The sequence below is a fragment of the Zea mays genome, chromosome 1 (genome assembly GCF_902167145.1).
Source record: "Zea mays cultivar B73 chromosome 1, Zm-B73-REFERENCE-NAM-5.0, whole genome shotgun sequence".
Classification (NCBI taxonomy): Eukaryota; Viridiplantae; Streptophyta; class Magnoliopsida; order Poales; family Poaceae; genus Zea; species Zea mays.
The window spans coordinates 238097775-238110610 of record NC_050096.1 but is presented as its reverse complement, the minus strand read 5'-3'; the positions used below and the strand labels follow the sequence as shown (position 1 = coordinate 238110610).

At 56.2% G+C, this 12836-nt stretch overlaps 1 protein-coding gene across 2 annotated transcripts; it reads right to left on the bottom strand.

Moving 5' to 3' along the window:
- Positions 1–6040: 6040 nt before the first annotated feature.
- LOC100274574 (uncharacterized) lies at positions 6041–11229 on the bottom strand. Of its 2 annotated transcripts, none has more exons than XM_008670499.3 (3): positions 10751–11229; positions 9243–9515; positions 6041–8063 (listed from the first exon to the last, which is right to left on the bottom strand). In XM_008670499.3, exons 1-3 carry the CDS (start codon positions 11060–11062, stop codon positions 6297–6299), a joined length of 2352 nt encoding a protein of 783 aa, XP_008668721.1. In that variant the 5' UTR covers positions 11063–11229; the 3' UTR covers positions 6041–6296. The 2 variants fall into 2 exon arrangements, with proteins under 2 accessions (XP_008668721.1, NP_001142399.1); NM_001148927.1 differs by lacking the exon at positions 10751–11229 and adding an exon at positions 9721–9915 and having other exon boundaries at positions 6064–8063.
- Between the last annotated feature and the right edge of the window lie 1607 nt (positions 11230–12836).

The window sequence follows — 12836 nt, the reverse complement described above, 5'->3', positions numbered from 1 at the left end:
GCTCGGCGGACCTGGAGATGAATCTGTTGAGAGCGGCCAATCTGCCTGTCAGACGCTGGACGTCCCTGGCGGACTGCGGGGGCGACATGCCGACGATAGCCTGGATCTTGGTTGGGTTGGCCTCGATGCCACGATGTGACACCAGGTAGCCCAATATCTTGCCCTGACGAACACCGAAGACGCACTTTTCCGGGTTTAGGCGGAGTCGTGCATCTCGCATGTTCGCGAATGTCTCGGCCAGGTCGGCGAGATGGTCCTCCTTATTCTTGCTGGCGACGACGATGTCGTCCACATATGTAAATATATTTCTGCCGACCTGCCCTTCGAGTACTGTTTTGGTGAGTCTGGAGAAGGTGGACCCGGCATTCTTGAGACCCTCCGGCATTCTGACGAAGCAATAAGTGCCGAAGGGTGTTATGAAGCTGGTGCTAGCCTTGTCTTCCTCCTTCATGTATATCTGGTGATAGCCGGAGAAGCAGTCGAGGAGAGACATGACCTCGCATCCGGCCGCGCTATCGACTATTTTGTCGATCCGCGGCAACGGGAAATTGTCCTTTGGGCAGGCCTTATTGAGACTGGTGAAGTCTATGCACATTCGCTATTTCCCGCTTTTTTTCTGCACCATTACAACATTGGAGAGCCACGTGGGGTAAGCCACTGGCTCGATGAATTTAGCCTCCAGGAGGCGGTGCACCTCCGCCTTGGCAGCCTCTGTCTTTTCGTCTGACATTTTGCGAAGCCTCTGCTTTTTGGGTCGCACCGAAGGGTCAATTCCCAAGCTGTGCTCGATTATGGATCGGCTGACTCCGACCAGATCGAGGGCGGACCAGGCGAAGACATCTTTATTCTTGGCCAGGCAGCAGAGAAGTCTCTCTTCTTCAAGTGAGGTGAGGTCTTCGCTGATAGTGACTGTCTGCTTGGGTGTGGCCTGATCGAGGGGGACAGTCTTGGTCCCGTCTTGGCTCTGCAACTGTGCCTTGTCGTGCTGCTTATCGGTTGGGCTGGCGGGCGCGGGGACCTCGCGCTGGGTCGTGAGACAGTGTACGTTCCTCTGGCCAGGCACGAAGTCCCGCTCTATGTTGCGCGCCGTCTGCTGGTTGCCGTAGATTGTAATGGCGCCTAGCGGACCTGGTATCTTCATACATAGGTACAGCCCGTGAATGGCAGCTTCGAACTTATTGATGGAGCCCCGGCCCATGATGGCGTTGTACGGATATACCATGTCGACAATGTCGAAGGTTACTTGCTCGCTTCGGGCATTGGGTGCTACACCGAAGGAGAGGGGCAACTCTATCTTGCCAACTGGAAAGGTGCCCTTGCCGCCGAAACCATACAAAGGGTTGTCCGAAGGCTTCAGCAAGCTGTGGCTTATACCCATGCGGTCGAAGGCGTGGAGGAAGATGATGTCCGCCTGACTGCCGTTGTCGACTAGGACTTTGTGTAAGTCCCAGCCTGCCACGCTGCAATTGATGACCATAGCGTCGATGTGGGGGGCGCTGCGTAGGTCGACGTCTCGTGCGTCGAAGGTTAGTGGTATATGGGACCACTTCGTCTGCACGACTGGGCCAGTGACGGCGACGTGGTTGATGCTGCGGTAGTGGTCCCGCTTCTGCCGCTTGGTGTCGAAGTCGGTGCTGGAGCCCCCTGTTATCATGTGAATGACTCCGCGATATGGTTGATCGGCGAAGTCTTCCTGCTTTGGGGCATGGGGGATGTTTTGATGTTGCTGGTGTGGCGGTGGGGGTGGGGGAGGTACGATTTGTACTTCCTGATGGTGTTGGTAAGCGTGGTGCGGTGGATGCGGAGCGGGAGCATGGATATATGGTGGAGGGGGTGGCTGGTAGTTATGCGCGACAATTCTGGGATTGTCGGCTGGCTGCGCCCGCGCCATTCTGTCTCTGGTTGCCTTCGTCTCGGGGCAGTCTTTGGTTTGGTGGGCGCAGTCTTCGCCGTGGAAAAGGCAGTAGAACCGGCGCGGCGGCTGCGCGCGCCCTCGGCCCCTGCCACGAGTTCCATTTCCGCGGCCCTGGGGGGGATATTCCTGGCGACGAGGGGGGTCCGCAGCAGGCTGCTGGTTGGCGATGTTGTGCACTTGCTGTTGACTGCGGCCATCTCGACCGGAGTCTGGTTGCGGAGTCCTCGTCCACGTGCGGCTGGACTGCGGGGCATCCTTGGGTTTCCGCTGTGACTCAACCTTGCGCTGGTGGAGCTCTTCGGATTTGGCATATTTTTCGAAGAGCTGATATAGCTCCTGCAAGCTCTTGGGAGGATCTCTGATACAGTGGCTGTAGAGGACGCCGGCCCGAAGGCCGTTGATGGCGTAGTGGATAGCGATCTGATCATCGACAGAGGGCAGCTGTGACTTGAGTGTTAAGAATTTGCGGTAGTACTCCCTCAGAGTCTCCTTTTCCAGCTGTTTGCAAAGCGAGAGCTCGGCCAAGGCGTCGGTGTCTGGGCGGTACCCTTGGAAGTTGAGCAGGAATTTGTCCCTGAGACTTCTCCACGAATCAATGGACAGCGGAGGCAATCTGGTGAACCAGGTGAGTGCTGGGCCCTCTAGGGCGATGATGAAAGACTTCGCCATTGTGGCGTCGTCCCCTCCGGCGGATGCAACGGCGACCTGATAACTCATTATGTATTGCGCCGGGTCGGTGCTGCCGTTGTACTTGGGATACGCCCCTGCTCGAAAGTTGGCTGGCCAAGGCGTCACTTGCAGGTGTGGCGCAAGGGGACTTCGCTCGTCGAGGTAGTTGACCCCTTGGAATGGCGCGCCGTGCTGGAAGGCGTAGTCATGGTGGGGGAAACGCGGGTTCTCCGGCTGCGCCCGGTGTTGCAGGGGTGGGCCATGTTGCAGGCCGAGGTGGCCTTCGCGCGTGTCTTCCGGTTGCGCGCGCTGTTGGAGGGGTGGCTCTTGCTGTAGACCGAGGTGGCCTTCGCGCTGCATCAGCGCGATCTCGCGCTCGAGGTCTTGGGCCTTCTGCTCCTCGTCGCGTATCATTTGCCGCACCTTGGCTAGTGCGGACACACGCTGGCGCTTGGCTTCCAGTATCTCTTTCTGCCTCTGGAGGTTGCGGTTCTTGAGGCGCAGGGCGCGCAGCTGTAACTGTTCTTCTGTTGAGACGCCGAGGACCTCGCCGTCCTCGGTGAGATCCGCGCCCTCCAGTGGGGCGAAGCCTGGGGGCGGCTGCGATTGTCCTTCGGGCCCGCAGGTGCAGAAGGTGTCGTCTTCGCTAGTGCGAGGAATATTGTCGTCGGTGGGCTCTTGGTGGGTGGATTGGGTGAGGGCGAGGGCCTTGCCCTTCCTTGCGGCAAGCAGTGCTGCCTTCGCAGCCTCGTCAGCCTTCGGGTTAGCTCTCTTGGGTGCCATCGCGGGTGGTTTGGTCGTAGCACGAATGGTGGGCGCCAAATGTTGGTACTTGCTCTCAGCAGCAAGGAGGCCAACAAGGGTGAACAGTGGCGACAACAGGGTTACGTGCTCTGGGGCAATAGCTCTGTTAATCTCGCCTCTCACGGGCACTGTGCGGGGGTATTTATAGGTATCCAAGTGCCCAGCGCCTTGTGTTAAGGACGCATGTGCCCTCAGACACCTAGTTTATCCCCGGAATATTCCCATAAAGCAGGGTTACAAGCTATAATTACAAGTATGCCTTTACAAATTAGGCCCGTAACACAAAGGCGGCCACGCAGGGCCCGTTACAATGGGCCAGATCACATGTGGGCCTCGGGACTGAATGAAGCCGAGCCGCGGGAAGGCGTTGCCGCAGGCCTTCGTCAAAGTGCCGAATCGAGCGAAGGGTGTCCCTGCCTGCTTTGTCTCTGTCAGACCAGCGACTGTGGCGGAGGCCTAGAGCGAAGGGTGGCGTCTCTGCCTTCGCCCCAACAATGAGCTAGAGCCAGAGGCTGCGGTGTCAGCGTGGACAGAGGCGGAGTCGGCTCAAAAAGAGGCTTCATCGGCCAGGAGCAGGTGGCTTCCCAGGCCGAGGAGGTGCAGCAGCGGCGACTAGAGCTTGGCCAGGTCGACCGCTAGCGGGACCAACCCCGGAGTCACGCTGCCGAGGCCGTGAGCCGAGCTGATGTCCTCGGGGGACAGCTGGCTGAGGCTACGGAGCGGCCAGCCGAGGTGTCTACTCGGGCCGGGACCCTTGTGGAGACCTTGGCTACGATGGCCCAAGCGCGGTGCTGGTGTCCTCCATCGAGGTGGAGATCCTTCCGCCCGTGTCGCCGTCCGAGGCCGGGCCAGATCCCGCCGAAGGCGGAAACGACGCCGAGGGTGCTGCTGCTCCCTCTTTCAATGTCTGAACCTGGCGCGCCAACTGTCAGCGTTTCGACCCTGGGGGGTCCCTGGATCGACGAGTAAAATTTTCGCTGCGTGTCCTAGCCCAGATGGGTTGGCGCGAGATGGAACACAAGGGGGGAAAGCGGCTCGTGTTATCCTGCGCCAGAGGGGATGCGCTTGCAGTAGGGGTTACAAGCGTTCGCGAGGGAGAGAGAGCGAGCCTGTTCGTCAGCCCGTCCTCCCGCGCGACGACCCTCTCGCATGAGGGCCTGGACCTTCCTTTTATAGATGCAAGGAGAGGGTCCAGGTGTACAATGGGGGTGTAGCTATGCGCTAACGTGTCCGGCAGAGAGGTGCCTGAGCCCTATGTACATGCCAACGTGGCTGTCAGAGAGGTGCTAGAGTCCTGTGCACGCTGTATCGTGGCCGTCGGAGGAGCGTTTGAGGCTTTGAGCCCTGTAGAAGCACAGCTGTCGGGGCTGTTCGGACCTTGCTGACGTCTCCTTGCTTCCGTAGGGGGCTGAGAACCACTGTCGTCATGGACGCACGCGGTGAGCCATCATTACTTGTTACCCGGGCGAGCCTGGATGGGACGCCGGTCTTGTTCCCCCGTAGCCTGAGCTAGCTAGGGGTAGGGTAATGATGCATCCTCCGTGGCGCGGTCGGTCCGAGCCCAAGGTCGGGCGAGGCGGAGACTCCTCCTGAGGCCGAGTCCGGGGTCGGGCGAGGACACGATTCCTCCTGAGGTCGAGGTTGAGGCTGAGCCCTAGGGTCGGGCGAGGCGGAGACCACCTTCCGAGGCCGAGGCGGGGGCCGAGCCCTGAGGTCGGGTGAGGCGGAGACCTCCTCCTGAGGTCGAGGCCCAAGGTCGAGCGAGGCGGAGCTTTCTGTTGCCCCTGAGGCTGAACTTAGCTGTTGTCAGCCTCACCCTTGCGGGTGGCACAGCAGTCGGAGCGGGGCAGGCGGCGCTGTTTTCCTGTCAGGTCGGTCAGTGGAAGGGCGAAGTGACTGCGGTCACTTCGACCTTGCCGACTGAGGCACGTGTGTCAGGATAAGGCGTCAGGCGATCCTCGCATTGAATGCGCCTGCGATACGGTCGGTTGGTGAGGCGATTTGGCTAAGGTTGCTTCACTACGAAGCCTGCCCGAGCTGGGCTGCGGGCGAGTCGAGGGTGCGCCCGTTGCTTGAGGAGGCCCTCGGGCGAGGCGTGAATTCGCCTGGGACTACTGTTTCCGCCCGAGGCTGGGTTCGGGCGAGGCGAGATCGCATCTCTTGAGTAGACGAAGCCTTGACCTGAATTGCGCCCATCAGTCTCTGCAGCTTGTGCTGATGGCGGTTACCAGCCGTGTTTAGGAGCGTTGGGGGTACCCCTAATTACGGTACCCGACAAAAAGGTGCTTTGAAATCACTCTGAACTAGGATAGAGAGGTCATTAAAACAGTTTAAATAATTTTTTGGAGGGTAAGGTGTTTAGTTTTAGAGTTTAACAAAAATCAAATTATAGAAATAGTTTATAGAACTTCTTTTAAAAAATAATATTTTTGTTGTTGTGAGGAACAGCAGTTGATAGAACTAGAATGGACCGTTTCCGCCCGTCTGTCTATCCGCGGAAGGGCGGAGACGAGATGGCCCATTCCATTCATTTGCGACCTGGGCATGTTCGCTTGCATGAGCGCGAGGATGCACATGCGGCGGCCCAATTTGGGCCTACGGTTACATGGGCCATGCAACAATCAGCAGTGTAGCTGTGTATCAGAACCTCTATAAAAGAAAACTGTTTCAGAATTGGGCAAGCGGCGGCAGCCATACATTTTACAATGAGCAATCTTATGCATCATAATAGAAAAATATTGACCGGGGCAGGAAACAGGATGTATTGTGATTCGCGTACCATTTGCACAAACACAATGCACAAACACATTTTTCGACGCTTTCACCACACTCGATTAACAAGAACGCACACATGTTGCAGTGTTGCACGCATGAATTAAACCATCGCCAGGCGCGTCTCAATCATAGGCTACTGTCCCTTGCCCTGCCCCTGGGCCATGGTCTCGGCGATGCCCTTGGAGAGGCAGAAGGCGATAGACTGGATGGTGATCATGGGGTTGACGCCCACCGCCGTGGGCAGCAGGCTGCCGTCGCACACGTACAGGCCCTCTGCCTCCCAGCTCTCGCCGCGGCCATCCACGGCGCCGTCCTTAGGGCTGGACCCCATACGACAGCTGCCCATCTGGTGCGCTGAGCAGTGGAGAGCCCACTTGTCAACCCTCGAGTGCATGGGCCCCTTCTCGATGGTCACCTCGTCCAGGAACCCCTCGAGGTCCTCGTCGCGGAGGCCCTTGCACCGCAGCCGGAGACCGTCACTGCGGTGGGTCCCGACCTCCGCGGCCCCCGCCGCCACCAAGATGCGCAGCACGCGGCGTAGGCCGTTGCGGAGCTCGTCGACGTCCTCGCGGCTCGGGGTGAAGCGCACGCGTCCTTCGCCGTCCACGAACCCGACGCCGCGGTCGCGGACCAGCGCAAAGGCGTGCGCCGTGCGGGAGTACCGGCGCATGCGCTCCTTCATGTCGCGGCCGGACTCCCACGGCACCATCGCGGCGAAGGCGCCGGGCCCCAGCGCCGGCGTCTCGATGATGGTGCGGTCCGTGACGCGGTGCATGCTGGTGATGATGCCGCCCTCGTAGCACTTGCCAGAGAGCGGGGGGTCCTGCTTGTTCTCCGGGAAGTAACCCCACGCCATGGACACCGGGTGGAGGTGGAGGTTGCTGCCGATGTGCCGGTTCTTGAGCCCGCTACGCCGCAGCAGCGGCGGCGTCATCAGCGCCCCACAAGCCGCGATCGAAACCTTGGCCTCGATGCGCAGTTTCTTGGTGACGCCGTTGCTCGCGCAGGTCGCCACCAGGCCCACGCACTTCTTGCCCCGCCCGCTTCCGCTGCCGCTGCTGTGGTTCTTCTCGAGGACGAAGTACTCAGCCTTGCAGCCGGTCAGGATGACCGCGCCGCGCGCGACGGCGTCCACGAGCCACGTCGTGTCGGTGCCGCGCTTGTCCCCGGTCGGGCAACCGAAGTTGCAGCTCCCGCAGAAGTGAGCATCCGACGAGTTGCGCGGCACAGCGTCGGCGCACAGCCCGAGAGCCTCGCACCCGCGGCGGACCACCTTGTTCTGGAACCCCTCCTCCTGGCACCCGTCGGTGACGCCGAGCCGGGCGCACACCGCGTCCATGGCCTGCGCATACCCGGGGCTCGCGAACACCGGGAGCCCGTGCTCGCGCGCCCACTCCTGCGTCACCTCCTCCGGCGTCCGGATACTCGCCGACCAGTTCACCGCCGAGCCGCCGCCGACCGTGGCGCCCGTGAAGATCATGGTGGTCACGTTGGACGTGCAGAAGATGCCGCCTCGCTCGAAGAGGCGCTCCATGGACGGGCCCTCGATCGAGCTGTAGTCCTCGGCGGTGAAGTAGTCGCCTTTCTCGACGACCACCACCTTGTACCCCGCGGACGCGAGCACGGCCGCGGCCACGCCACCGCCGCAGCCGGACCCCACGATGACGGCGTCGCATTGCACTGTGTGGTGGTTCGCGTCCGACGACGCCGGCTTCACCGTGAGGCCCCTCCCCACGAGCGATCTGAGCAGCTTGTTGTCGTCCAGCAGCCTGGTCTCCACGACGCCGACGTCGAGGGGCCGGGACGGCGACGGTGTCGCCGTCCGAGCCCGATCCTCCCGTGGCTCGTCCACGCTGTATCCTATCGCTTTCCAGTATGGATTCTCGGAGTTCTCGTTCACCTGCATGTCAAGAGAGAAATCTTTGCACTGGATGTCTGCCTATGATCTTTTTTGAGATGAAAAAGGATGACTGTGAAAAACATTGTACTCGCTCCGTTTTTTAGTTGTCGTTGGATAGTTTAATTTTACACTATCCAGCGACAACTAAAACAAAACGGATAAAATCCATAGCATCAATGGTTTGCCCGGAATAGTATGGCCACAGTTTTCTTTTCTTTCGGTGTGCAACAACAGGATGAATTTGTGCCATGCAAGGACAGAGCCAGAAATTATTTTTAGAATGGACTAAACTAAACCACTACTATATATATGAAACCCTTCTATATTATTATACCATATACGTTTAAGATTTAGAGGGTCTCCATAGGCACAAGAGCAGTAGAGGGGACTCGAGCCCTATCCGTCCCACTGGTCCACTGCCATGCTTGTGGCTATGGTTGGTGACCTTGATGATACACGATCCATTGTTAAACAAGCTGCCCTGATCACAAGAACCAGATTTTTTTGTGGTCCCTTCTCATGGACCGAGACACCTTAGCACATTATAAGACTATACTGGTGTGTTATGCTGCCTCTCATGGCATCTGAAGATTCGAAAACGTGCATGGCCAAGTTAGCATTCAGATAAGCAGTCATTTTCAGTTTTCGGAACTGGGCCGAGCAAGACTTTTTAGTGTGCTATTCATCAGAAAGTATTTGTTGTGTTTAGCTTGGAGAGAGATCAGAGACGGGGCCTCCCGCAGAGCTGTCCTGTAATTATTATGTGATTCTAAAGCACCCAACGATCCTGAACAGATAGTAAGTTGTAGTACCTCCTGAATGAGCAGCGGCAAGCTACCATGCATAATAATAACACTAGCTTCAGATCTCTGCAGTAAACACTTTAAATGCCGTGTCGGCGCTATATATGTTGTTCCTGATCCTGACGTTCTTGTTGTGTTCAGATTCGCCGGTGTGGCTGGAGTGGACCATGCATGCATGATTCCCTATCGCTGTATTCAGATTTCAGAGAACTGGCTGACGTACCACACTAGTAGTACCCGCGTTCAGGAACAGTGGAAAGCCGCCCGTTACTAATTGGAGGGTTCCAGAACCTAATCTCCTGCCGATTAGTATAGACGCCTAGATTTATTGCGGCCAGCACGGTGCGTACGAGAGAGAAGGGTGCGGCCGGCGTACCATGGCGTAGAAGACGTAGTGGCAGAGGATCTTGACGATGGCGAAGGCGATGCGGAGCGGGAAGAGCCAGCGCACCCGGTTCCAGCGCCGCAGGGCCGCCTCCCGCCGCTCCGGCGCCATGTCGGCGAACCTGCGCACGTAGGGGAAGCCGGCGCCGAGGCTGAGCCGGCCGCACAGCAGCAGCGTGCCCGCCCGCGTGCTCAGCGCCCAAAGCACCACCCACGCCAGCGCCACCGCCTCGCGGATGCACCGCGTCACCATCAGCTCCGCGACCTTTTGGTCGTTCGTTCGTTTGTTTGTTACAGCAAGCAAGCACGAGATACAAAAAGAAATGTCAGGCTCTGATTCGGTTAGATACTGCTGGAAAGCAAGCCTTCGTATGTGTAAACAATAAATCATGCAGAAATCGAGGTTGTTATTTCGCGGAGGGGGAAGAGCGTGACATCAGTGACGGGGGCTTTTGAGCTAATCTGCTTACGTCTTCTCACGTGTACGAGTTAGCATGAGGTGTAACGTCGATACCACAGTACTAGTTGCTGGCACTGCTACTTCTAGGGAGCAAGCGATTCAAAAGTCGTGACAGGATCACTCAGGCGTGCACCGCTACTTTCCCGTGCAGCGGACGGGATGTCTTGCCCAGTTTCTCAGTGCCAGCGCCCGGGACGGGACGGCGGGACCTGTGCAGTGCTGGGTACCGAGCAAGGGTTTTTATTTGTTGGTTTGCTGCGTACGCTGGGCGCAAGATTTTTATTACCAGCGCCTGCCACATAGAGCATCACCGCAGAGGACAGTATAGATGGCCAAACGGGCCGGCCCGGCCCGGCACGGCCCGGCCCGTGACCGGCACGGCCCGTGGTCGGCATGGCCCGCCAGGCCCGGCTACTGAATCGTGCCGTGCCAGATGGGCCGGTCAGCCTGCTAGTCGTGCCGGGCCGGCCCGGTGGCACTATGGCCCATCTGATTATATTGTATAATTTAGCAAAAAATGTGCAGTTTTAAGGGTTTGAACTCACAACCTAGTGCATAAGAGGCTTAAACGCATCCATCTAACCAGTGCAGATGTAGTTTTATTGTGTTATATGTTGAATTCTTATACTTGATATATGTAAACTATTATTTTTAAAATAAAAAATGTAACCGTGTCGTGCCCGTGCCAGCACTACGGGTCGAGATAGTGGCCCAGGCAAGGCACTATAGCCGTGCCGTGCCAGGCACTAGCACTATACTAACCGGGCCGGGTCGTGCCTGGACCGTGCTTTTTCGTGTCGTGCCTGGGCCGGCCCATCGTGTTAGTGCCAAATGGCCATCTATAGAGGACAGCAGGGCCTCACCTCACCTACTCCAAACGTCCAGAGATGAACAGGGGAACGCACACCGTACCACCCAGATGATGAGACGAATATGGTTTCCGTTTTGATTTTTTTTTTCACCAAAACACACGGCGGGGGGGGGGGGGGGGGGGGGGGATCCACGAAGCAATTCGTGTGGGTTGGGTTCTCGCTGCTCACCTCGTCGGGGATGGTGGAGTCGGCCGCGGAGGCGAGGTAGAAGCGCTCGAGGTCCTTGCCGCCGGGCGGGTCGCCGCGGCCGGCGTCGGCGTCGGCGGGCAGCGAGGGGATGAGCGCGCCGCACATGGCGCGGAGCGCCTCCATCTGCGCCGGCCGCATCCCGTGCGTGTACCGGTCGCGCCTCCACCCGCCGCGCAGGAGCGGGTGGCCCCTCGCCGTCCTCCGGCCCGGCGGGCCCGCCTCGCCGCCTGACACCACCGCCGGGGCGGCGCCCTTCCCGCTCTCCCTCTCCTCGCCGCCTTGCACCGCCATTACGCTACTGCGCAGGAGCGCGTGGCTCGCTCGCTGCGCTGCGAGAACGACACGGAGACGATATGATATCAAGGCGCGGTAGGGTTCGTCTTCGGTTCGGGTAAGGCTGCTGCTTCTTGTGGCGGGCGTGGCGACCTGGGGTGGGCTGAGCTGGGCTTTTGGCGCGCGTGTTTATATAGAACTCCGTCGGGCTTGGCCGCTTGGGAGAGAGAGAGAGATAGGGACGTGCCTCTTCCTCCTCATTCAAGACGGGACGATACGGCTCGCCAACCAACCCGGCCGAGCACAAGAGGCCATGGACTCTCACGCACGGACGTCGTCGCCGTGTGTTTGCCATGCAAGCGCGATCGCCGGCTTCAGAATGTCTTACGAGAGGACAGAGAGCTCCCAACGAATACACGACATTTTTCTCTGTTTTTTTTAATATAAACGAACGAACTATACGAGAGTTACCAACGGTGAAGGAGATACGGTTAGTAGGGCCCACATGTGGCATTTGGGTTCTGGCGAAACAAAACAAAATAAATAAAACAACGAAGTTTAGTCACTGGTATTTCGATCGTGTAAATGCCAAACAAAAATAGATTCTAACGGTTCATTAGTGGGTTGTTTGGTTTCCTCCCTAATGCGTCACAACCGTAGTGACGCCTTAAACACGAAACCAAACATCCCTAGTTACTCTCCTCATCTAGTAGATAAGGAGTAACCAAACTTTATTTTAGGGGATGTTTAGTTCTCAACGCTTAAACTTTAGTCACTAAACTGACAAATAATATAACTAAAAAGTCTCTCAAATGGGAATTCAAATATAAATTTTAGCGACTAAACTTTAGGACTAAAGGAACCAACACCACATCTCCAACAAGGAGCTCTAAAATTGAAATAGGACCGCGTCTAAATGTTTTAGGGCTTCAAATAATTTTTTTACTACAACAGTTAGGCCTTAAATAATACTATTTAGAAAATAAACCATGTTATTAGAAAATAAAATAGTTGTAAATTAATAAGAAACGAGAATAGGGCTCCAATATATAGGGTCGTATATTTAGGACTCGAGAGATCGAGTCGTATAATCGTTTGATGAATTTTTATGAAATAAGGTCATTATTGGAGTGTGTGTTATGGTCCTGAGCCCTATATTTCAAAATACAAACTTGTTTAAGGCCTATATTAAAGATGCTCTAATCCCATAATTTAAGGTTTACTCTCTAGACATGCGTACATCGATACAGTAGCACTAGTGTTGACATAGATAATAAAATATATTTTATATATATATTTGATTGACTAACTATATATAAAAAAGTGCCAAGATCTATAATATCAAATTCGTATTATTAGGTATGTTATATGCTTATGTACGTGTCACACAAATTTCAGCACTTTTTATGTAAATCTGGCCAGACATAGAATAATTGACTTAACAAGACGACTCTAGAAATTAATTTTAAATAGAGAAGGATATATAGCGTAACACTTAACCATGTGCAAAACTGTGTGTGCTAGCCCTGATTATCAAAAACTAGTCTAATAGTAGTTGTGTGTTTAGTTTCAGTAGTTTTGATGCGTTTGGTGTCGTCCAAGGATGGAAACCAGACCATTAAAATAGAAGTTGCCCGGATAGAAATATATTTCATTTTATATGTAGATATATATTGCCAAGGTGTCCATTAATCTTGAGTCCCGAAGTAACACAACACTGTACCCCGGTAAACACCCACGTCACTATTCCTCCTGGCAAAGCAACACGATCGCGTCACTGCCAGGTCCACCC